This window comes from Gadus chalcogrammus, chromosome 9, assembly GCF_026213295.1.
Source record: "Gadus chalcogrammus isolate NIFS_2021 chromosome 9, NIFS_Gcha_1.0, whole genome shotgun sequence".
Lineage (NCBI taxonomy): Eukaryota > Metazoa > Chordata > Actinopteri > Gadiformes > Gadidae > Gadus > Gadus chalcogrammus.
The window spans coordinates 25,679,157-25,705,175 of NC_079420.1; the positions used below are offsets into that span (position 1 = coordinate 25,679,157).

Consider the following 26,019-nt stretch of genomic DNA (forward strand, 5'->3'; position numbering starts at 1 on the left):
ATTTACTTCGCTCGTCTAAACAAGCTTGTTGTAAGTCGATGAGATGCAGCGCTGTAGAGCAGAGTTGCTAGTGTAGAAACGGCCCATATTGTGTCTTCAGCCTGCTGCTGACGAGCCCAGATACACCCGACCCTGCTGAAGTCCAGGCCTCAGCCCTGTTGGACCAATCAGCCCTGATAATCAATTAGAGTACATCTCAGCCAGTCATAACCATTTCAGGCTTTCAATCAAGTGTGTCTTGTGGCACCTGCATTTAGTAAAAGAGCAGCTTGGTTTGAGGGGTGATCCTTACTGTACGTCCACACCAGGAGCGACCATAGCGTCAAAGACGCTTTGGTCGCTCACAAAGTTTCGCTGCGAATTTTTCTGTTCGCTTTGGTCGCTCAAGTCGCTCATGATGACGTACAATTCAATTATGCAGACGCATTTAAAGGAGCCGTATGCGTTTAGTAGGCCATACAGACAGCCATATCAAATAGTGAACTCTCCCATACACCTTGGCCATATTGCCGAGACGGTTTTGCATGTTCGATAAAGTGCTTCGACAACAAGTAGGACAGTGATTCCCCCCAATATACAAAAAATCCTAAAATGTAGGCTAATTACAACCGAGAACAAAAAACCCTGCGTGCTGTAGTAGTTAAAATATGTTTCACTGATCTGGATCTGCAAATCATGATCTGCACTCATTCGTCGCATTCAAAACAAATAGACATTAGCGCACATGGCTAATTTGCATACGTGCACAGGAATGGTTGGCTCCGCAAGGCAAATAATGGAACATATATCTATCTAGGCCTTTCTGTCTATCTATCTATCAACGCGTGTCTAGTTTTAATGTGATGTATTGTGTGTATGTCCAGTCAGACTTGTTCTGTGTGGTCTTGTAGGCTACTGTCCTGTGTGGGACGAACCACCTAAATGGATTCCTGACGATTTGTGTCGTTTGGTATTAATAAAGACTTGACTATCTATCTATCTAGACTATTTAATTAAAAAATATTCACCTCGGGCTCCGTGAGTGGTGGGGAATGGAGGGAGAAATTACAAGGGATATATCTCTTGTCTTTTGTCCCTCTGTTCCCCACTATTCACGGAGCCTGAGGTGTGAGCCTCGTCTTGTGGATTAGTTTGTTTATGTGACGATTTCAAAAACTTTTTTGGTTTTGTTTAAAGCATGCTACACGCGATTGGTTGGTTAGATTGGTGGCATGTAGAGCAAATTATAATGATTCCCGCTTAAATACGAACGTTCTAGATGTAGCCTATAAATACTCCCGCTTATCATCACTTGATATCCAAACCACTATGGCGTTTCGATCTCTGAACTGAAAAAGGGTGGGTTCGTACAACACCGGGTGCCCAGTTACAGCCGCGATTAATACTTCAGCCGACATTTTGTTCAGTGAGTGAATAAAGGTAGGTAGGAACCAAAGTGCCTGCCGATGTTCCCTGGGATCCACGCAAGCGAAGAGCGTCTACATTCCGATTGGCTGTCAGTGTTTGGCCGCTGAAGCGAATAATAGTCATTTGCATGAAGTTAAAAAGTTTTCAACTTCTTTTTGACGCTCTGGTCGCTCAACTTTGGTCGCTTTGGTCGCTTTGGTCGCTCTTGCCCATAGAAAGTGAATGACTTCCGGCGATTTGGTCGCTCAATTTGCTTCTGGTGTGGACGGACAGTTAGTTTGATCCTTATTACTGCTTGGTGACTACTGAGAGGTTCACCAAGAAACGTCGTCCATCCGTCATGGAGCTGCTCAGGGCAGATGGTCAGTGCTGTGTCTTCAGGGGCCGCTGGAGCCTGACCAGGGGCCCCCAACACCCCTGTTCAGCACAGTATCGCCCTACTCCCAGCATCTCAATGGATAGTGTGTTTCCTCTGTGAACCTGCTCAAACATCTGAGGCCATGATGGTTCATTCCGAAGTGCTCACCAAGCTGTCAACTCCCCCCTCAGGAATACATTGCCAAGAAGTTCTCCATCATGCAGTCCCAGATAGGCTACGAGATCCTGGCCGAGGACACCATCACTGCCCTGCTGCACAACAACCGCAAGCTCCTGGAGAAGCATATCACCGCCAAGGAGATCGAGACCTTCGTGAACCTCCTGAGGCGCAATCGAGAGCCCAGGTCTGAGAGCTGTACCTCCCTCTCAAAGGAGAACCCTCTTTAAGTCATGCTGGGGTTAGCCTTTCCTCTAACATTCAAACGGAGGGGAACCATGGCAACGATACAAGTCTGTCGGAAAGACAAGAGGCCAGTACATAGTATTAAATACGTGAAATGTCAATACGTCCAATGCGCATGGACAAGCTTCAGACCAGACGCCTCTTTCTGAGCTCTTGTTTAAAACATCCCAAACAGTGTCTTTTATTTGTTTCATCAGAGATCCTTCTGGTTTATGTGGTCAGATCCACAGGATGGAGAACGTGTCCATGATTTTGCCTGTTTCCCCAGGTTCCTGGACTACCTCTCTGACCTGTGCGTGTCCAATAACACCGCCATCCCCGTCACCCAGGAGCTCATCTGTAAATTCATGCTGAACCCCAACAACGCAGACATCCTCATCCAGACCAAGTCAGTCCGAACTCGCGCTTCTCCACTGGGATTTTGCAAAGACGGCTGCTATCAATTCCTTACAAGCAGTTGCAATTCTTTGCAGTCTGTCCAGAGATGTTATGCTGAGAATGAGCAATGTTGAGTTCTCCATTATTTAATGCACAAAAAAAGTTTCAGGTGGACATCTCTTAAAATTTCACCCTTCTTTCGCACTCCTCCTCCCCCCTCTTCACCCTCTTCTTCCTTTGTTAATTTCCTTCTCCTTCCTCCTCCTCCCGTTGTTCTCCCTCTTCCTCTTTGTCTTCATCTTCATCGTGCTCTGTGTTTTCTTCCTGTTTTTCTTCTTCTTGTTCTTCCTCTTGGTCTCCTTCTCCTCTCCTCCCTCTCCCTCCCCCTCTCTCCTCCCTCTCTTCTCCTCCCTCTCCTCTCCTCCCTCTCCTCTCCTCCCTCTGCTCTCCTCCCTCTCTTCTCCTCTCCTCCCCTCCTCTCCTCTCCTCCCTCTCCCTTCTCCTCTCCCTCTCCTCCCTCTCCTCCCCTCCTCTCCTCCCCTCCTCTCCCTCTCTCCTCCCTCTTCCTCTCCTCCCTCTCCCTCCCCTCTCTCCTCCCTCTCTCCCTCTCCTCTCCTCCCCTCCTCTCCTCCCTCTCCTCCCCTCCGCTCCCTTCTCCTCTCCCTCTCTCCTCCCCCCTCTCCCTCTCCTTCTCTCCTCTCCTCTCCTCCCTCTCTCCCTTCTCCTCTCCCTCTCCTCTACCACTCTCCTCCCTCTCTCCTCTCCTCCCCTCCTCCTCTCCTCTCCCTCTCTCCTCCCTCTCTCCCTCACCTCCCCTCCTCTCCTCCCTCTCTCCTCCCTCTCCTCTCCTCCCCTCCTCCCTCTCTCCTCCCTCTCCTCTCCTCCCCTCCTCTCCCTCTCCCCCTCCCTCTCTCCTCCCTCTCCCTCTCTCCTCTCCTCTCCTCTCCTCACTCTCCCTCTCTCCTCTCTCTCTCCCTCTCCTCTCCTCCTCTCCTCTCCTCTCCTCTCCTCTCCTCCCCTCCCCTCCTCTCCTCCCCTCCTCTCCTATCTCTCCTCTCCTCCTCTCCTATCTCTCCTCTCCTCCTCTCCTCTCATCCTCCCCTCCTCTCCTCCTCCTCTCCTACCTCCTCCCTCTCCTCCCCCTCACCTCTCCTCCCTCTCCCTCTCTCCTCTCTCTCTCCCTCTCCTCCCCTCCTCCCCTCTCCTCTCCTCCTCTCCTCCCTCTCCTCCCCTCCTCTCCTCCCCTGGTGCTGCAGACTGATACCCAACACGGAGAACAGTCTGGAGTCGTCCCTGCTACCCGTGGAGGAGCTGGAGGAGGAGGAGGTGTGGCTCTACTGGATCGACGGCCACAAGGAGCCTCACGGCAAGTCCATCCGCCACCTGGCCCAGGACTCCAAGGGCCACAACAAGATGGACACCGACATCATCACCTACTACCGGTGAGCCTGGGATACGGCCTGCTCATGAAGAATCAGGGAGCATTACTCAGTCAAACTATCTGCATAGATAGACCGATAGATAGAAACATATTTTTACATGTTTGTTTTTTTAAGTAAAGTGTGTGTGTGTGTGTGTGTGTGTGTGTGTGTGTGTGTGTGTGTGTGTGTGTGTGTGTGTGTGTGTGTGTGTGTGTGTGTGTGTGTGTGTGTGTGTGTGTGTGTGTGTATGACTTGTATATATACAAAGATACATATTTATATTAATAGTATACCTTTACCACAAATAGTCTACTAATGTTAAGAGATCTGAACAAACATACAAGTATGTTTGTTTCACAGGACTAGCATGAGGACGACAATGAGGATGAAGACAAAAGACTAGCCTTGTGTGTAACTGAATAGACTTAGAAACAGGGCAGGTTTAGCCGCGTTGGTCAACATTTTGGTGTATGTGTGTGTGTGTGCGTGGCTTTTTGTAAAGGATCACTGCACCCCCCCTTCCCCATGCTGAGAGGTGATCAGTCAGTATTGTCAGCATTCCACTGCAGATAAGAACCTGTTCTGCAGCATCACCAGACAACACACTCTCCCTTCGAACCGTCTCTACTCCCTCCCTCCTTTCACGCTGACCACAACCTGCCTTCACCCCACATGACCTCTTCCCGCCTCACCTCAGTGTAACACTGGCTCCCTCTGCCTCTGCTGGCCCTGACCGCTCCACGCGACGGTACCCTGTCATGGTTCTGAACTCCAACCAGGAGAATAATGTTGAGGCTTTGTTTCTCTGACGATGGTGGATACTGCTGGCATGTCCTCAGTTAATCCAAATCTTATTCCAATTGTTAACTAGTGGTCAGGAGATTGGGCCCAATGTTTCTCTCTCCGGTGCTTTCCTCCCCGGTGGGTTGAGGGGACTTGTCCTTTGGGTGGATTAGGTTGGGCATGTCCTACAATGTGGGTCTGTGAGGACATTTGAAGAGTTGATTGAGTGTGTGATTCAGGGAAATCATCTGACCTGACTCCTACTTAACCCTCCACAGGTACCATCTGACCTGACTCCTACTTTACCCTCCACGGGTACAATCTGACCTGACTCCTACTTAACCCTCCACGGGTACCATCTGACCTGACTCCTACTTAACCCTCCACAGGTACCATCTGACCTGACTCCTACTTTACCCTCCACGGGTACAATCTGACCTGACTCCTACTTAACCCTCCACGGGTACCATCTGACCTGACTCCTACTTAACCCTCCACAGGTACCATCTGACCTGACTCTTACTTAACCCTCCACAGGTACCAGCTGAACCTGTTTGCCAAGATGTGTCTGGACCGCCAGTACCTGGCCATCAACCAGGTGTCCAGCCAGCTGCCCGTGGAGCTCATCCTGCGCTGCATGTTCGACGACTGCCTGCCCTACAACCTGCGCGCCTCCTTCTGCCGCCTCATGCTGCACATGCACGTGGACCGGGACCCACAGGAGGCCGTGGTGCCCGTCCGCTACGCCCGCCTCTGGACCGAGATCCCCTCCAAGATCACCATCCACGAGTGAGTTGGAGCAGACCACCTAGACCGCTTGTAACCCCCCACCTGTCCCTAACAGCTCCTAGACCACTTGTAACCCCCCACCTGTCAGCTCCTAGACCACTTGTAACCCCCCACCTGTCCCTAACAGCTCCTAGACCACTTGTAGCCCCCCACCTGTCCCTAACAGCTCCTAGAACACTTGTAACCCCCCACCTGTCCCTAACAGCTCCTAGACCACTTGTAACCCCCCACCTGTCCCTAACATCTCCTAGACCACTTGTAGCCCCCCACCTGTGCCTAACAGCTCCTAGACCACTTGTAGCCTCCCACCTGTCCCTAACAGCTCCTAGACCACTTGTAGTCCCCCACCTGTCCCTAACAGCTCCTAGACCACTTGTAACCCCCCACCTGTCCCTAACAGCTCCTAGACCACTTGTAACCCCCCACCTATCCCTGGCAGCTCCCCAGCAGTAAACCCCAGCTGGGGTTTCCATGCTTCTGTGATTCGGGCGGTTCCAGCTTCTCAGGGGTTCCGGTCCAGCGGTGCGACCGCAGGCTGAAACATTGTGATGGATCTGTGGGCTCGTTACACTCATATGGGAACACCCTGTGTGTGTGTGTGTCAGGTATGAGTATGACGCCACCGACTCCCCCCGGGAGGAGATGAAGAGGAAGTTCTCCCCCACCATGGAGTTCGTGGAGGAGTACCTGCGGGACGTGGTCAGCCAGCCCTTCCCGTTCGGGGACAACGAGAAGAACGAGCTCACCTTGGAGGTCAGCCTGCAGCCTCCTCCAGTCTTCTGTGGACTCTTTGGTTTTAATGTATTTGGACTGCAACCTCCAGTGTTTCACTCCCCGTCTCCCAGGTGGTGAACCTGGCACGGAACCTGGTCTACTTTGGTTTCTACAGCTTCAGTGAGCTGCTGCGGCTCACGCGCACCCTGCTGGCCATCCTGGACATCGTCCAGTACCCCCTGGCCTACGTCAACAAGCTCAACAAGAGCCCCGAGGCCGGTCGGTCCTTCAGCCTCTCTTAGAGCTCCTCTTCCTCAGCATGTCAGCCTGTTAGAAGGCTCTAAAAGACTTTATGTGGTTTATCAAGTACAAATACAAAACTTTTATTTTTGCTTAATGCTTCAGTAATTGAAGCCTCAGAAACGTAAACATCTGATTGATGGGTCATCATCCTTCATAGCAGCGGTCCCCTCTGGAGACGCAGATGAATGGAGGGTTTCCCCAGTCCCAGAAACGTCTCTTCATGTTGTTTCTTCAGGCAACAACGTCCTGCGCACCATCCACGGCGTGGGGGAGATGATGACCCAGATGGTGATGAGTCGGGGTCTCCCCAACAGCCTGCCCGACAGCCCCCCCTCTCTGCGGCTGGGGAAGGGCCACCTCTGCCCTGACAACGAGGACGTGATGGTGATGGACACCAAGCTGAGGATCATCGAGATCCTGCAGGTCAGGGCTCCCTGCGCTCGTGGTTGTTGTGTTGTTGTTGTTGTTGTGATGTTGTTTACCCCCCCACCACCAGGAGGAGGAGGAGATACTGTACGTCCTTTTACATTATTAACTACCTCCTCATTATTTTCGTCTTATTATCTTTTGAGTGCCATGATTCAAATGTTAATTGGTTAGTATTTGAATTGCAGGTTTGTTCTTCAGTGATTCTGCATTGTAGCACATACTGCAGACACTGCTGGGATTCCTGGTTAACCCCTATCACGCTGGTCAACGCCGGTTCAATAGGGTTTGTTCATCTCTTTTCGCGTTGCAGTTCATCCTGAGTGTGCGGCTGGACTACAGGATCAGCTACCTGCTGTCCGTCTATAAGAAGGAGTTTGACAAGGAGAGCGTGTCTGAGAGCTCCCTCTCCATGAATGACATTCCCATCATCTCCGGTACTGCCTGCCATGTTGTTTCTCTCTGTTCTCCTCCTGTCAAGCCAGAATGATTTATGATTCGGTTCCCTGTTCAATACAGGAGACTTTAGTGGTTACTGTGAGGTTTACTGGACTGTGAACAACATATCTCTGTTCTCCTCCCAGCGTCTGAGCCCGACATCGACGAGATCGCCTCTAAAGCGGAGGCCATGTTCGCTGGGAGGTACGTAGAGGGGGGGTGGAGAAGGGGAGGAAGAGGAGGGCTGGAGGAAGAGGAGGGGTGGAGGAAGAGGAGAGGGGTAGAGCTACATAGAGGAGGTGGGAGGAGGAATGGTGGAGGAAGAGTAGGGGAACCCTAAATTCAAAACGTTCTTGTTTTTTAAAACTTGATAGTAAAACAATATATAGGTGTATATTTTTGTTATATTTTACTAACTCTAGGAAATTGGCTTGCCAAATAATTTATTTTGGAATAAAAACTAACTGTGATCGGTCCTTTTAACGGGGTGATACCAGCGGTTTAAGTATGGGTAATGATGAGTGTGACGGTGTCACCATACCCTAGATCCTGTCCTGGGGAACGCATGCCTCCTGTCCCTAGCATCCTACAACCACCTGAACACAACGTACATAGGCATTCAGACATAGGCATGATCTAATGAACATACGCTCACATGAACTAATCTGTGATATCAAATAATAACAAATATATAAATATCCATTTAATAGCTATACTAGATATAACGGAGAAAGTACCAATCAATGAACTATCAATATTGCTTTTTGGAGAATGAGTTTTGATACTGTTCTTCAAAGTGTGTGTGTGTGTGTGTGTGTGTGTGTGTGTGTGTGTGTGTGTGTGTGTGTGTGTGTGTGTGTGTGTGTGTGTGTGTGTGTGTGTGTGTGTGTGTGTGTGTGTGTGTGTGTGTGTGAGAGAAGCTCTGAGCGCAGCACGGTGGAGCTGGATGACGAAGGGGGCCGCACCTTCCTGCGGGTCCTGATCCACCTCATCATGCAGGACTACCCCCCGCTGGTGTCCGGCTCGCTACAGCTCATCTTCAAACACTTCAGCCAGAGGGCGGAGGTGCTGCAGGCCTTCAAACAGGTCTGAGGCTGCTCAGCTCAAACACTCAGTGGGCCACGGTCTGAGGCCTTCAAACAGTACTGAGGGCCTTCAAACTGGTCTGAGGCTTCAAACTGGTCTGAGGCCTTCAAACTGGTCTGACATTATCGGCTTGTGGATCTAATGGTAGCTTTAGTATTGATTTAAAATCTTTAAGTTTGATATTATTTTATTATTTCACTCGGTTAGCAACATGGGTGCAAGCTGCTATCACTGTTCATTATTTATTTGTTGTGTAGAACAGTATGAGTCGGTTATTAAAATTTGACTTTTGCCAGGCACGAGTTAAACCCGTGTGTGTGTGTGTGTGTGTGTGTGTGTGTGTGTGTGTGTGTGTGTGTGTGTGTGTGTGTGTGTGTGTGTGTGTGTGTGTGTGTGTGTGTGTGTGTGTGTGTGTGTGTGTGTGTGTGTGTGTGCCTGCATGTTCTCAGGTCCAGCTGCTGGTGTCTGAACAGGACGTGGAGAATTACAAGCAGATCAAGACCGACCTGGACCAGCTGAGGCTGACGGTGGAGAAGTCGGAGCTGTGGGTGGAGAAGAGTGGGGGCTACAGCGGAGACGACCAGGCCAGCCGCCAGGCCATGGAGCTGATCAACGAGGTGACATCACCATGGAAACACTCACTTGGTCTCCAGGTAGACGTGTATAGTTGGATTGGCTACAAACATGCAAGGGAGAAGCCTGGAGGTCCATAGACCAGAGCCTGGAGGTCCACAGACCAGAGCCTGGAGGTCCATAGACCAGAGCCTGGAGGTCCATAGACCAGAGCCTGGAGCTCCATAGACCAGAGCCTGGAGCTCCATAGACAAGAGGCTTGAGCTCCATAGCCTGGAGCCGAGAGTTCCATAGCCTGAAGCCTGGAGGTCCATAGACCAGAGCCTGGAGGTCCATAGACCAGAGCCTGGAGGTCCATAGCCTGGAGCCGGGAGTTCCATAGCCTGGAGCCTGGAGGTCCATAGACCAGAGCTCCAGGCTCAGTAGATATTAGGATGCAATTTGAAGGATGCTGAGAGACAAAAATGAATTTACTATGTTTAAAACAGGGTATCAAACCACTAGGATTCCTCATCCCTCATACAGTATGATCTCTGGGATTATTAGGCCCACCAGTTTGGACCAAGCCCTGCCACCGATGCTATTCTTCAATTTATTGTCAGTTTAAGAGACATTTCATGTACTGAGTTTATGTCAGACTGACGGAACATTCCCAATAATATTGCATAGATTTGCTTTTGCTGTCTCTCGCAAGGGTTCATTTAAATGAATCGATTAGCCTAATCTCTTTAGCTCAAAAGAGCGCTCATTATTCAGATTGGTCTCTTGAAGTGTGCACATCAGACAGTATTTCACCAATGGTTCCCTGAGTCACTCACATTGAAACTCGTGTGAAATATTGTCCGTTATCCAGTGTTTTGAAAAAGACTAATCTTAAAGATATCTGTCCTTCTTCAACAAGGTCGTATTTCAGGGTTTGCGAGCAAATCTCCCCAAACCTAGTGAAGGGGGGGGGGGGGGGGGGGATACTGAAGGTGGTCTCAAGGCTGGTCCCTTTTTCGGGGATACTTAAAGTGGTCTCAAGTCTGGTCCCTTTGTCACAGGGACATTTTTGCACGAAAACGAAAAATATGCTGATATTATGATAACGGCAAATGTTATCATACTATGGGAATAAGTGAAAGCACATGGTGTTGTTGTGTGAACTACATTCAGTGTTTCTGTTTGTCAGATCATTAGCCCAGTGCAGGACGGAGACATCAAGCCTCACATTGATGGCAATAAAGCAAACAACTATAACATCGTCAAAGAGGTGAGATCCTTCGGTCCATCCGTCTAGTAATCTCCATTAATTCGTTCATCGATGCGTTTGATTGACAAACGTTTGCGTGTTTGCGTGTGTGCATGTGTGTTCAGATCCTCCTGCGGCTCAGCAAGCTGTGTTACCCCGGGAAGAAGAGCCGGATCCAGCAGCAGAGGCTGCTGAAGAACATGGGTGCCCACACCGTGGTGCTGGACCTGCTGCAGATCCCCTACGAGACGGTGAGTCCCTGTAGACCAGCAGACGCTCCAGCACCACGGCACCCAGCTGGGGCAGGGGGTGATCCTGGTCCTTCATGGGTTCATTTAGAGGCCTTCGTCCCACATGTGTGATAGTGGTTTATAATCCGATGAAAGAAAGAATGGTTGTGTTTTGGTGACCCTAGAGTGGGTCCATCCCAGAACGCTTTTAATTAAATCAAAAAAAAATGTTTTGGGCTAAGAGTTCTAAGAAGGAGAGTGAGTGTTTCCCCATGGTTACCGCACACGTGTGATACTTTTTAGTACCGTTTTTTTTGTAGGAGCATGATAAAGAGTGATGTTGTGTATGTACAGCACCACGCGTAACTTGGCTCTTTGCTGGCGTTTCCACCGAGCGGTGCGTGCGGTAGATGCGGCTCGTGTATCCACCGCCGACAGTACCCTTATGGTATTTAAAATTACCTTTACTTGGATGCTATCACAACAAACTTCATTACTGGGCACATGGCTACTGTTTGCTTTTGTAGACCATTACTTCATTTTGGACGATGACAGGATGACAGTACAGGACACCTTCCACAATACAGGCCAGTACAGGACACCGTACACAATACAGGCCAGTACAGGACACCTTACACAAAACAGGCCAGTATAGAACACCGTACACAATACAGGCCAGTACAGGACACCGTACACAATACAGGCGAGTACAGGACACCTTCCACAATACAGGCCATTACAGAACACCTTCCACAATACAGGCCAGTACAGGACACCTTCCACAATACAGGCCATTACAGAACACCTTCCACAATACAGGCCAGTACAGGACACCTTCCACAATACAGGCCATTACAGAACACCTTCCACAATACAGGCCAGTACAGGAAACCTTCCACAATACAGGCCATTACAGGACACCTTCCACAATCCAGGCCATTACAGGACACTTCTTCCACAATACAGGCCAGTAAAGGCCACCCTTGTCACTGGAAAGCGGGTGTGAGGGGGGGATTCAGTTGGTTGCGATCTGTAACCTCTCCGCCAGACGCTACACAATTTTACTCACTGGACCTTCAACTTTGACTGGAGTGCACAAACTGGTTATTGGAGATAGGCCTTTGTGTGAAGAGAGAAAAACCGATTGAATATTCTCTTTGTACAAAGGGCTTAAGGTTACATTTGTGGAAACTTTAGATGCCCTGAAAAGTGTTTTATTTCTGTCCTTGTCCCCTTACTGTTGTGTTTGGTTCTATCGCTGCCCAGAGTGACGGGAAGATGAATGAGATCATGACCCTGGCCCACGCCTTCCTGCAGAACTTCTGTCGAGGGAACACCCAGAACCAAATCCTGCTGCACAAACACCTCAACCTGTTCCTCACTCCAGGGGTACGTACCTCAGTCAGCTGACCCTCACCCATACACCAGACCCTGACCCAGTCACCTGACCCTGACCCAGTCACCTGACCCTCACCCAGTCACCTGACCCGGACCCTCAACCATTCACCAGACCCTCACCCAGTCACCTGACCCTCACCCGGTCACCTGACCCTCACCCGGTCACCTGACCCTGACCCAGTCACCTGACCCTCACCCAGTCATCTGACCCTCACCCAGTCACCTGACCCTCACCCAGTCACCTGACCCTCACCCAGTCACCTGACCCTCACCCAGTCACCTGACCCTGACCCTCACCCAGTCATCTGACCCTCACCCAGTCACCTGACCCTGACCCTCACCCAGTCACCTGACCCTGACCCAGTCACCTGACCCTGACTCTCACCCAGTCACCTGACCCTGACCCTCACCCAGTCACCTGACCTTCACACAGTCACCTGACCCTGACCCTAACCCAGTCACCTGACCCTGACCCTAACCCAGTCACCTGACCCTGACCCTCACCCAGTCACCTGACCCTGACCCTCATCCAGTCACCTGACCCTGACCCTCACCCAGTCACCTGACCCTTAACCTCACCCTCATCAAACCTCATTCATCTGGTTGAGGGTGAGGGTAAGGTCATGTTCACCTGAGCCTCCCCTGGCCTTCAGTCCCTTTTAAATTAGTGAATTAAGTGGATTCACCCAAAACAAAACTAACTACTTTAAGATTATTGTTCATTATAACAGAACTCTTTTTTCTATTATTACAATTAAATAAACCAAATTATTTGCATTTTATTTCCCATTCTATTATCGATGCATTTCTTCTTCTTTCCATTGTCGTATTATCTATTAAGCCCCGCATGCCCTCTGTGTGCCCTCTCTCCTGGTCAGCTGCTGGAGGCGGAGACCATGCGCCACATCTTCATGAACAACTTCCAGCTGTGTAACGACATCAGCGACCGCGTGGTGCACCACTTCGTCCACTCCATCGAGACCCACGGCCGCCATGTCCAGTTCCTCCGGTTCCTCCAGACCATCGTGAAGGCGGACGGGAAGTACGTCAAGAAGTGCCAAGACAAGGTCATGACGGAGGTGAGAGCTCTTGTTCATTGGAAGGGATTCCTCTGGGAAGTCAAGAGGGAAAGGCCATGATTGGTCTGAATTGGGCTGGGATCGGTCTTAACTTTTAGCTAGCTCACCAGATGAAAAGGCCCTTTCTGAGAAATACAAATCCTATCTTTAATGGTACCTCCAGCCCCAGTAACCTGCCTCTCTTCCCTCCCTGATCCCAGCTGGTGAACGGCGGGGAGGACGTGCTGGTCTTCTACAACGACCGCTCCTCCTTCCCACTGCTGCTGCAGATGATGGGGTGCGAGCGGGAGCGCTCGGACGAGGGCGGGGCGCTGGCCTACCACAACACACTGGTGGAGCTGCTGGCCGCCTGCACCGAGGGCAAGAACGTCTACACGGAGCTCAAGTGCAACTCCCTGCTGCCGCTGGACGACATCGTCAAGGTGGTCAACGACGTGCACTGCATCCCGGAGGTAAGGTGGGCCAGGGGTTACCGGGAGGTTGACCCGCTGGTCTACACACAGCGTCTGGAGGGGTCAGGGGGGCTGGCTGTGGAGCAGCATCCAGGGCGGACCTCACTGCCAGCCACCATGCTGCAGCAGCTCTGGTGTTTGGTGCATTGAGGTTCAGGACGATAGTCATGGGCCCAAAGTCCTTCATATTTAATACCTAATCACTTTTGAATGACATAATCGTCGACCACAAACCTTGGAAAAATACATTATCAAGAAGAAATGGCGATCCTAACTGAAGAAAGAAAAACATCCTTGGCTTTGTATTACGAGAGGGAATTTACTTAGAAGGGCGACGGGTCAATCGGCCACCACACCCCTCCAGCTAGAGAACTGATCTGTGTGTTTGAATCTCCCTGTCTTGTCTACCACTTTGATGGCATGAAACAAGAGCTGGCAGGGCTCCACTATTGAGTAATATTATGTAGAAAGACACGTCATCTAGTGTTGGACTAGAGAATGAGTGAATACAGTCACAGGTCACTGGTCACAGGTCATTAGCAGGCAGGGTTGGCCGAGTGCTCTGGCTCATGGAGGCTCACAGGTGCGGTCCTCTGAAGACATCGGGGACAAACCTGGGCACAGCTATATGACTGCTTGGTGGTGATGTGTGTGTGATCCTCTCTGTCTGTTCCCCAGGTCAAGACAGCCTATGTGAACTTTGTGAACCACTGCTATGTGGACACGGAGGTGGAGATGAAGGAGATCTACACATCGAACCACATCTGGAAGCTCTTCGACAACTTCCTGGTGGACATGGCCAGTGTAAGTCATCAATAAAATTATGTTTACCTCTTCAGGTCGCCCTTCTTTGTATTCCCCAACTCGTACTTGGTTAAAATCATATTTAGTAAGCTAGTTAGTACGTTGTCATTTTAAAGGAGGATTCTTCTTAAAGTTCAGTTGACCGGAGCTTTCCATTGTTATTCTACAGGTGTGCAACAGCACCACTGAACGCAGCCATGCCGACTTAGCCCTGGAGAAGTATGTCACAGAGTCGGTCATGGCAATCGTCAAAGGGTTCTTTGGCTCCCAGTTCTCCGTCAACAACTCTAACCTGCAGGTACGGAGAACCCATTAACCATACACCAGCCATCCCAGTAAGACTGTTGGTTTAGAACCCATCAACCACACCAGTCCCCCCCAGTATGACTGTTGGTTTAGAACCCATAAACCACACCAGTCCCCCCCAGTAAGACTGTTGGTTTAGGACCCACACACACACACACACACACACACACACACACACACACACACACACACACACACACACACACACACACACACACACACACACACACACACACACACACACACAGGGCCCTATTTTAACGGTCTGAAACGCAAGTGGGAAGCGCAAAGCGCAAGTAGCTTTGTGGGTGGTTCTACAGCGCTATCGCTATTTTACAGGCGAATAAATGACACTTGCGTCGTGGTGCAAGTGTCAAAAGGGTTGGTCTGAAGCAGCCTAGTTAACCGTAGGTGTGGTTTGGGCTTAACGTCCAACAAACCAATGAGAGTGCCAGCTCCCATCCCCTTTAAGAGCCATGAGCGCATTTGAATCGGACGAGTTGATATTCTGACAGCGCGTCTGCAGTCTCCGATGAGACAAATGCACATGAATTTCAAACTGCAAATGGCTCAGTTTACTGCCAAATAATATGGCCTAATTCACACAGGGAATAAGGGGTTTTCTTCCACAACTTCAGAAATACTGAGTCCTCAAATAAATTTCGGCAAAGAAAACGTATATGATATAACATGTGATATGCGGTAACTGTGGTTCTATTTGATGATATGCGCAATACATTATAAACATTGTTCCTTATCAGTATTGTATGCTATCCTAATATGCATGTGTCCCCGCGGTAATAGACATTGCCATTGATTGTATTATGCGTTACGTGTTTAGTTTGCGTGTGTTTAAACAGAGCACACACGCGCGCATTCATTCATTCTTTACACTCACTCGCGGTAAAACAATGTTTTTCACGATCAAATACTCATCAATCCTAAAAGTTATGGGCATGTAGGCCTACACGATGTCTCTGTCAAGAAAATATGTGTTTGCTGTACGGTGTTTGCAGATGCATTGATTTAAAAGTACAACTTATTACCGCTGCATCAGCTGTTCTTTCCCAAATAATTTACCAAGAATGTGCGGCTAGGTAGATGGGAGAAGCAAAGTGTATGCGCGAGGTGCACAAGCAATCCGTATGCATCGCATGCGCATGTATGCATGCGCCCTTAAAATAGCATCTGAACAACGCGCCACTGACTTTAAACCAGGTATTTCCTGGTCAGTAGCGCAATGGTATTCAGAAACGGCAAAATACCGTTTGCGCCAGAACATGCCTCCTCCTTCCACCGAACCGCCCCTTGGGGCGCATGATCAATCCCTAATTTACCGGCGAGTGGCGGTGGTGGGAAAAGAACGCTCTGCGCCAGTTGTAAACTAGCAACGACACATACGCCAGTGACTAAGTCACTTGCGCCGGATGCAAGATGGGGCCCACAGTCAGTTTTGAACCCATGAACCACACAAGGGTCACCCCTGTTAGGCTGTTGGTTTGGTTTGGGCTGGTAGTCAGAGACGGAAGCAGTGCTCAAAGTGTCTTTCTTTCTTCCTTTTTCTTTCTCTCTGCCACAGACCAACCAGCCGGTGTTCATCCAGCTGCTCCAGTCTGCCTTCAGGATCTACAACTGTACCTGGATCAACTCTGCTCAGAAGGCCAACATCGAGAGCTGCATCAAGACTCTAGCGGATGTCGGTGTGTTTGCTGTGCTTTCTCTTCGTCGAACATTTCTGCACAAATATATATCCCGGTCATTTCATAATTAAATAAAAGATAGTTGATGTTGAGGGTTGTAACCTACTGGATGTGACTGGGACAGACTACTGGGGTCAGTGTTCTCCCAATGTCCTCAGCCTAGCCTGTTCATAGGGCTGTCCTCCTGACCCCTACCTGACCCCTACCAGACGCAGCTCTTTAAGCACCTGGATTAGCCCTAGTGTACAGTAGCATACAGTGACTGGAAGCTATGGTCCTCGCCCCCAGCCAAGGCCCGGGCCATCGCCATCCCGGTGGACCTGGACAGCCAGGTGAACACCCTGTCCCTCAAGGTCCACAGCAACATGGTGCAGAGGGCCGCCAAGGACTGGAGGATCAGTGCCCGCACACGGCCCCGCAAGGAGACCTTTGGAGGCCCCGACTACAAGATCATCATCGAGAAGCTGCAGGTGGACATAAAGTTACATTTGTGTGTGTGCGTGTCTATATATATATATATATATAAAAAGTATGATGACTTAATGGCTAGTTTTGGAGGTTTGATTTGCTGCTGATTGTGACGGTGTTTGACTGTGTGTGTGTGTGTTGCTGCCCCCCAGAATGTGGTGACCTGTCTGGAGGAGCAGTTCAGCCCCAAGGTGCAGGCCGAGTTCTCGGTCCTGGTTGACGTGCTCCACAGCCCCGAGCTGCTGTTCCCAGAAGCTGCTCGACTGCGCTGTGAGAGCGGAGCCTTCATGTCCAAGTGAGCCGACCCTCCACCACCTTTACTGGAGCCATAACCTAAACCACAGCTAATATACATCCTCACATAGCCGCAGGACCCGCTAGCTGCTTCTATATCAGGCACTCCACAACCTTTACTGGAACCGTTACTCAAACCACAGCTAATATACATCTTCATATAGCTGCAACACCAGCTAGCCCCTCCTATGTCAGGGCCTCTCTGAGCTAGTGTCTGCTCTCTGAAGGCCGCGAGGTGGTGTTGCCTCTGCGGTATGACCGCTCAATATTGCAGAAAGTCACGACTACATCTCTAGATGAGAACCGAGAAAGCTGCATAGGGCTGTGAATTCAACAGGGCACTTAGTGGAACTGGATTTGTTCTTATCCTGCAGCGGAATCCACACTTCTCCAATAAAGTCATCAGAATAAAAACACTATTTTCCCCAGTGCATGGGAGAGCTAGTTTAGTGAGCACGGTGCTGTGGTCCGTCCTGCAGGTTGATCAAGCACACCAACAAGCTGATGGACAAGGAGGAGAAGCTGTGCATCAAGATCCTGCAGACGCTCCGGGAGATGCTGGACAAGAAGGAGAGCTTCCACGAGGCGGTGAGGACTTCTCTAGAGGATATTTGTACTGGAGTGATTGTTTATGACCAGGGGTCATAGCGGTGATGAAAGAATCGATAAATCGTATTGTTTAAAGCTTTCCCTATTGGTCTCATTGCGTCCCTAGGCCCCGCCCAGCCTCTGTCACATTGCTCTGCTGTCATGCACGTGCAACAGTTTCATTCAATTGTTGATCAATCAATCTGCCAACTTCTAAAATCAACCAGACATTCATGTCCGTATTTGGGACCCATCTCTTCATAGTATAAATGTCAGATTGTTTTCGTTGATAACCAGAAACCTGTGGTTCGGTACCGCTGATATTGCATCAAAACACTCAGACAATAGTGGTTTATTAATAGTAAAGCAGCATAAATTAACGTTGCCATAACCCTATTTGTCACATGTCTATGCTGCATGTGTATAGGCAGCGATACTTTAACCCTTGAGTGAGAGCTAATACGGTCAGAGCAAACTATGAACATAATGATTTAGTATCGGTAATAGATAAACCTGACCATAAACAAAAAAAATTTCAACCATTTGCAAATTCTGGTAATGTCAGTTAGATTTTATGGGTCCCACTTCATATCAATGCAGCTCAGCTGGAGTTTGCGGAGGGCTTGGATCTGTTCTGTCAGGCCCGTATCCTATCAATGTCCCACATGCCCTGAGTCCCCCACACAGGAACCTCTCAAGCTGTCACGTCCACCAGTCTGATAATTACAATCTGCCTGTCTGTACATCTTGTACTGCCGCCGTCTGGATTATCAAGGCTCTCAAAGTGTCCGTCCGTGTTGTGCTGCGGCTGAAACACATGCGCAGTCTGGCTGGTCCAGAGACTCTCCTCATTAGTATTCTGGAGGCCTTTGTCTGTTACGTAAGGGCAGAGAAGCCACTTCAGGACACCCTCTCCACCGAGAGAGGGAGAGGGAGGGAGGGAGAGAGAGCCAGTAGGCATAGCACCAGCAAATCAATAAGGGGAGCCAGCCAGGGGAGGGAGGAGGGGGGTGGGGGAGGGAGGTTTCAGGGTGGGCACGTGTAGAAACCTCACCTGTGGGCAGGAGGGGTGGGGTATGCTGCACACTGAAATGCATGTGCTGCTGCTTCCCTCCTGGATGGTTATATTTCTTTATCAACTTTATGCTTTTACAGAGAGTCATAAGAGTCATAATCCTCAAATCACATCCCGACAAAAGAGCCACCGTCACACACGGCACATACACACGAACATGCCCACACGGAGAGACTCTGCTGCAGAGGTTGCTCTCTAGGCTACAAGGAGTGGCTGGACCAGAGAGGGTTGGAGAGGGAGAGAATGGTAGGCTGAAAGGGTGGGAGAGAGGGTGGGGGTGTGAGGGGGAGCCATGTGAGTAGCCATGTGAGTTGGGGGGGGGGGGGTGGAGTTTGGGCTGGGGGGTGAACAACTGAAGAGAGAGGTGTCTGCCTGCTCAATGAGGAAGAGGAAGACGGGGGGGGGGGGGCTTATGTAACAGCCTGCAGTGGCTGAGCCTGCGTCACATGGACCGTCACGTTTTCCTCCCTCCCTCCCTCCCTCCGTGTTTCTCTCACTTCTGGCATCCTCTTTTGCCACCCTTTGTGCTCTGTCTCACTCTGTCACACCATCTCTCTCGCTCGCTCTCTCGCTCTCTCGCTCTCTCGCACTCTCTCTCGCTCACACTCTCTCTCTCTTCCTCCTGTGTCTCTCTCTCCTGTGTGTCTCTCTCTCTCCCTCCTCTGTGTGTCTCTCTCTTCCTACTGTGTCTCTCTCTCTCCCTCCTGTGTCTCTCTCTCTCCCTCCTGTGTCTCTCCCTCCTGTGTCTCTCCCCCCTGTGTGTCTCTCGCTCTCCCCCCTGTGTGTGTGTCTCTCTCTCTCTTCCTCCTGTGTCTCTCCCTCCTGTGTGTCTCTCTCTTCCTCCTGTGTCTCTCCCTCCTGTGTGTCTCTCTCTTCCTCCTGTGTCTCTCTCCTGTGTCTCTCCCTCCTGTGTCTCTCCCCCCTGTGTGTCTCTCGCTCTCCCCCCTGTGTGTCTCTCTCTCTCTTCCTCCTGTGTCTCTCCCTCCTGTGTGTCTCTCTCTTCCTCCTGTGTCTCTCCCTCCTGTGTGTCTCTCTCTTCCTCCTGTGTCTCTCTCCTGTGTGTCTCTCTCTTCCTCCTGTGTCTCTCCCTCCTGTGTCTCTCTCTTCCTCCTGTGTCTCTCTCCTGTGTCTCTCTCTCTCCCTTCTGTGTCTCTCTCCTGTGTGTCTCTCTCTCTCCCTCCTGTGTCTCTCCCTCCTCTGTGTGTCTCTCTTCCTCCTGTGTCTCTCTCTCCTGTGTGTCTCTCTCTCTCCCTCCTGTGTCTCTCTCTCCTGTGTGTCTCTCTCTCTTCCTCCTGTGTGTCTCTCTCTTCCTCCTGTGTCTCTCTCCTGTGTCTCTCTCTCTCCCTCCTGTGTCTCTCTCTCTCCCTCCTGTGTCTCTCTCCTGTGTGTCTCTCTCTCTCCCTCCTGTGTGTCTGGTGTTCATCGTGGTGCTGCACTCGTCTGCAGGAGGTTCCACCCTAAGAGCTGTCCCTTATGTTGGGGGGGCCCTCGCTGCGGTGTGGGAGACATCTGTTGTCTGGAGCAGGTCTAACCTTGTGTTGTTGTCTTCCGTCAGCACTGACTGATGTTGTTCTGAGGGGAGAAGAGGGAAACTACTGCAAAGGCCCTCATACACATGCACGTGTTCCAACCCACACACACTCACACGTACGTGTGTATGAGTAGTTTCCCTCTCCTCTTAGCTCTATCTTTTCTTTCTTGGTATCTGCTTCTCCCTCATCCCTCTTTTCCCCTATCTGGTTTCCCAGGCAGTTTAGCCTCCTCTGTCCGAGGCTAACCAGATTTAGAGATGACCACACTGCTAAACAAGTCATACAAACGCACACAAACACACACGCACACCATTGTTCCAGAGTGGGATAGTGTCCCCACAAAGGGCACGGATGGGCAGGCCCTCCCCTTCCTCAACAGAGTTACCAGAAGCCCATTACTAAAGAGAATGCATGCATGGCTGGACGGACACACACACACACACACACACACACACACACACACACACACACACACACACACACACACACACACACACACATACACACACCCCAACCAACCACAATGCACACAATACACACAGACATACATGATGCGACGGACAGAGCATGTTTGTGTGCGACCAGGTGGTCTCTGGGCAGCCTGCAGACACACAAGGTGAGACCTGAGAAGGTCTCGGGTTGGAGGCTCACATGGTCAGCCATGAAAGAGGGGTTTGTGTCTCCAGAGGCTTCACGCCTCCTTGTGCTGGGAGTGAAAAGACGAGCATGTGCAGGAGACCCATGATGAGGGGCGGGCCAGCCTGCCCGCTGCATGGGGAGCACTGTGGATTCTGAAGTGTGACTCATGTTGGGTTGTTTATCTTGTTCATGGTGACGGTGCCGACAGTCTCGTGACACCCAGCCCCCTGCCTGCACCATCTTCCCAGAGTCATTGTGAACTAGTAAATAAGTCTCTGTCCCCTGCCTAGCAACCACTCAGGCTCCTCCCCTCGCTGAGGGCATGTTGAGGGCAAAATGTCCAATATTGCTGTTTTTACTTCTATCCCCCCTGAAAACTCACTCACTCACTCACTCACTCACTCACTCACTCACTCTGTTGCTTACTGTTCTTGCTGATGGAGGAAAATGCAGAGTGTTGCGGTGCGGGAGAGGTGGGGTGTCTGTGAGGGGGGAGCTGGGTGAGCAGCGTCTGTGGTGCACCCCTCCACTTGGACACAGAGCCGCAGTGTGGCGTGCCTGTGCACATTTTAAAACGGCTGTGTGTTTGTTTTCAGTCTCTCCCACACCCTCCACCCTCCAGACTCCATTGTAAAGCAAACTCGTGTCTCTGACTTCACATGACCTCGAGTGACACATGACCTCTAGCGTTGCAACACCTCCGGCGTCACCTGACCTCTAGTGCCGCATCAAATTGAGCGTCACATGACCTCTAGCGTCGCATGACCTCCTGAATGGTCATGTGACACTGTAATGATTGACACCTAAGTAGACAGATGAGTCACTGGCTCCTCTCGTCCTCCATCACTACAGTCTGTTGATGATGGCTCCTGTTAATGTGCAATGTGATGAGTTAGTTGTGGTGCCTGTGTGAGTGCGATGAGAGGAGTAAGCGTCTGGAGCAGAACAGGTGAAGGAAAGAGATCAGTTGTTCTAAGCAGACACGAGTCAGCCCTGACTGCTGATGAGTGTCAGCAGTCCCGGGAAGCCCCAGACGTGCCTGCGTGCGTGCATGTGCACTGGGGCTGGGGCTGTGGGAGTGTGTGTGTGTGCGCGCACACACACACACACACACACACACACACACACACACACACACACACACACACACACACACACACACACACACACACACACACACACACACACACGCACACAAGGACACAGACAAAAACACACAGGCACACGCTCACGGGAACGCAAGCACACCACAGGGGTTGTGGTTAATAGCCTCTATGTTAAGCTCTGCCCTCTGTGCGTGTGTGTGTGTTTCCTACCATGGTTCCATTAATGCTCTGAACTCGCTTGATCGCTTGAATAGATCTACTCCATCAAGCCTGACCTCATCTGCTGCCATTACAAATAATCAATACATCCATCATCACATATACGATCATCAATACATATATGATGACCCTTCCATCCATCATCAATACTTAAATATATATGATGATCAATTGAACCATCATTAATTTATATGATGATCAATACATCCATCATCAATATCTCAGTCTATCAGCCCCACCAACAGGTGACTGATCATCAGGTGTCTTTCGCAGTTCCCATGGATACGAAGGCGGTCCACCCCCCGGTGGTCCTCCTGGTTGAACTCTGTTCTCTTGCGGTCACGTAACCAGTAGTGCTGTTCTAGCTGTCGTTAGCTGATCATAACAATGGCAGCTCTATGGATCAGGTCGTCCTGTTCATCTGCACACGCTGCCAGAGAAACATGACAAAGTGGGGGAACTAACACAGGGAAACAACTGCCTAGGTTTGCCTACGTGAGAGAACAATGCTGTCAGGTCAAATGATCCTCCATTTACATCAGTGGTGAAGTTTGTACTTCAGGTTGTCACTGTTACATCGTCGCAAGTCAAAAGCTTATCATCTGTTCTCTAGTGTGTGTGTGTGTGTGTGTGTGTGTGTGTGTGTGTGTGTGTGTGTGTGTGTGTGTGTGTGTGTGTGTGTGTGTGTGTGTGTGTGTGTGTGTGTGTGTGTGTGTGTGTGTGTGTGTGTGTTATACATTAGCTTAAGACTGCAGTACAGGATCAAAGAAGGCATGAGTAGTCTTTTGGGGTACAGTATTGATTATTCAGTATTACTGCCCACTGTGTCTGGCTTTAGCTTCCATAGGAACGCAGGATAAAGACAAAAGAAGGATTATTGACTGATTATATAGAAGGTGGTCATATTGAGCCAATGAAGAAATCTCAATGAAGCATTGAGAACACTTAAGAACACTTAGAATAAGGGTCCATTAATTAACCTTTGATTAACATTAATTACCCTCAGCATTACTACAATTTATTATATAGCATGCAGGGTTAGTGGTTTAGGAATAGGGTTAACCCTATTAAATATTGAATAGATTAATATCTTAGTTAACAAAAAAACATTGACATCATTACTAAATGATTACTACACCATTAGTGACCCAATAATCGACTGTTAGCTAATGCTTATTATTCCGTATCCTTATTGTAACATGTTGCCGATACTATGTTACATACATGATTACTTTTGAGTGAAAAGGTCTGATCCTTTCCGCCTGGTTCAGAGGCAGACGCTACAACAGCACAACAGTAACATCAAGTGTTGTGTTGTTCCTCAGGGAAGTGCGTTGAGAAGGAGTCTTCTGACACGCTACTTTGGGAGCCAGAAGTGTCTCCTGTCGGAGTTCGGCAGTGGAACCAGCCCGTCGGGGGGCTTTGTGAAGCCGGCGTCTGGAGGTAAGGAGAGCAGCAGGAACGTCTGGAGGTGAGGCGGGCAGCATGAGCCCCCTCGCTGCCAGGGGCCAACAGAGCAGAGAGCTGATGGTTCCTCCGTCACCCTAGTAGCTACAGCGACGGCAAAGCAATGCACATCCTCTTTCATCTGATACATCATGTAGTTGCATTGTTTCTGAACAGAAACACCTCAAGCCTGTGAGATAAAAACAAGGCAGGGCAACGGGCATAAGCTCCCAGCCCTGCTCCACCAAAACCAGCCTCTGTCCACAAGAGATAGACAGGGGGTGCGTGTAGCCTGGAGCCCTGGTGTTTACAGGGTCGTCGCATTCCCCCACATTCTGCACCAGAACATCACAACAAACCCCTTGTACCTGAGAGCTGACTGGATCCTGCTAAGCACCCTTAATCATAATTACTTATAGTAATTACTAAGTTTTCCAATGTCCAGTTGAAGACTGTTCTAATAACATATGTGCTGAAATGTAATCATTTCTACCAATGATTACTTACTTTTATATAAGTCCAGGTGAAGACTTGTCTAATAATATTCTGTAATAAACCTGTACAAATTGTTGAAATATGAATATTTGTTTGTGTGCTCAATCTGAAATAGTTGCATGCTATAAAGTAAAATTATCTAACTAATAATGGCAAATTAATGTGATTTTAAGTTGTGAAACAAACAAACAGACATTTTGTTCCTCCATTTGTTAAGTGGTCGTTCACTCCCCTTTGCTCATCACATAGAAGATTTGACCAACGTACTAAAACATCATGAACCCCACCCTTCTGTCAAGTTGGGTTCCCCGTGCTAGACTCTGACAAGCCGGGGAGCAGCATGGTGGAGATCCAGTGCCTGCTCGACAGCGTGGGGGCCTCGGAGCTCGTCATCGACCTCATCGTCAACACCAAGAACGACCGCGTGTTCGAGGAGAGCATTCAGTTCGGCATCGCCCTGCTGAAGGGAGGGAACACAAAGATACAGGTCATTAAGGGGCAGCAGCACACGGCTACAGGTCATTAAGGGGCAGTAGCACACAGATACAGGTCATTAAGGGGCAGCAGCACACGGCTACAGGTCATTAAGGGGCAGTAGCACACAGATACAGGTCATTGAGGGGCAGTAGCGCACAGATACAGGTCACTAAGGGGCAGGAACACACAGATACAGGTCACTAAGGGGCAGGAACACACAGATACAGGTCAGATACAGGTCATTATGGAGCTGGAACACGCAGATACAGGTCATTTAGGGGCAGGAACACACAGATACAGGTCAGTTAGAGGTCATTAAGGGGCGGGAACACACAGATACAGGTCAGTTAGAGGTCATTAAGGGGCGGGAACACACAGATACAGGATAGATAGAGGTCATAAAGGGGCGGGAACACACAGATACAGGTCAGATAGAGGTCATTAAGAGGCAGGAACACACAGTTACAGGTAATTAAGGGGCGGGAACACACAGATACAGGTCATTAGGGTCATTGATTGGAGCGAAATGCACACGCATAAAGATGCGCGCACATATACACATGCAGATACACACTAATATTAATAATCAATGCACTTTACATAATGACACAGACGTATGCAGTCATACACCCCAACTTCTATTATCTCAATTGTAAGTCTGATGGTAGTTTTCGAACAACGGTAATTGAGTGTAATTTGAGTTTTCCTTCGTTGGCACAGAATTCCTTCTACCACCAGCTGTTCAAGCAGAAGAAGTCTGAGCGGTTCTTCAAGGTGTTCTACGACCGCATGCGTCTGGCCCAGCAGGAGATCCGCGCCACTGTGTCGGTCAACATGTTTGAGCTGAGCACCAGGAAGAGGGACGATGACGGAAGCGACGCCACTGCTCTCCACCTGAAGAAAGGTACCTACCCTACACCTGGTCCCAGATCAGCTCTGTACACGGCTGATCCTAGATCAGCTCTATACACGGTTAACCCTAGGTCAGCTCTATACACGGCTGACCCTAGATCAGCTCTGTAAATGCCTGACTGAAGCCCTTCCCAGTTGTAAATTCTGTTTAAATCCAGACAGAAATCAATAAATCAAAAAGTCTGAAGTCTTATTTTTTAACCGTCATGTACCTGAGGCTATCAACAGCCTGTAATAAGCCGATGGAATCATTTAACTTGGCCCAAATCAAATGAATGGATTTCCTACATGTATACCCACCTACCCGGCTATCTCTGTAAATTTCCTCATTGAGCTGACTGGACCCTTCCACAATGCAGAGCTGCTGCTGAAGATAGCGAGCTAGTCATGTGTTCTGGGGGATTGAGTTTGGAGGTCTAAAAGGAGGGGTTGGATCTTTTCAGATGGAGACTGTAAATCTAGGTTAATG

General features: G+C 49.8%; 1 protein-coding gene across 1 annotated transcript in view; it reads left to right on the top strand.

Annotated features, from left to right (window-relative positions):
- Positions 1-26,019, top strand: part of itpr2 (inositol 1,4,5-trisphosphate receptor, type 2) — an 81,291-nt gene that overhangs the window by 25,687 nt on the left and 29,585 nt on the right. Inside the window, exons 16-40 of the mRNA XM_056599035.1 lie at positions 1,957-2,129; positions 2,457-2,576; positions 3,823-4,008; positions 5,308-5,559; positions 6,165-6,312; positions 6,405-6,552; positions 6,812-6,999; positions 7,316-7,439; positions 7,587-7,644; positions 8,361-8,526; positions 8,976-9,143; positions 10,271-10,351; positions 10,456-10,581; positions 11,827-11,949; positions 12,837-13,037; positions 13,238-13,489; positions 14,168-14,293; positions 14,463-14,591; positions 16,179-16,299; positions 16,588-16,769; positions 16,920-17,062; positions 17,541-17,649; positions 23,546-23,663; positions 24,461-24,648; positions 25,359-25,542. Coding sequence (XP_056455010.1) covers positions 1,957-2,129; positions 2,457-2,576; positions 3,823-4,008; positions 5,308-5,559; positions 6,165-6,312; positions 6,405-6,552; positions 6,812-6,999; positions 7,316-7,439; positions 7,587-7,644; positions 8,361-8,526; positions 8,976-9,143; positions 10,271-10,351; positions 10,456-10,581; positions 11,827-11,949; positions 12,837-13,037; positions 13,238-13,489; positions 14,168-14,293; positions 14,463-14,591; positions 16,179-16,299; positions 16,588-16,769; positions 16,920-17,062; positions 17,541-17,649; positions 23,546-23,663; positions 24,461-24,648; positions 25,359-25,542 — 3,814 coding nt within the window. The remainder of the gene's footprint in view (positions 1-1,956; positions 2,130-2,456; positions 2,577-3,822; positions 4,009-5,307; positions 5,560-6,164; positions 6,313-6,404; positions 6,553-6,811; positions 7,000-7,315; positions 7,440-7,586; positions 7,645-8,360; positions 8,527-8,975; positions 9,144-10,270; positions 10,352-10,455; positions 10,582-11,826; positions 11,950-12,836; positions 13,038-13,237; positions 13,490-14,167; positions 14,294-14,462; positions 14,592-16,178; positions 16,300-16,587; positions 16,770-16,919; positions 17,063-17,540; positions 17,650-23,545; positions 23,664-24,460; positions 24,649-25,358; positions 25,543-26,019) is intronic.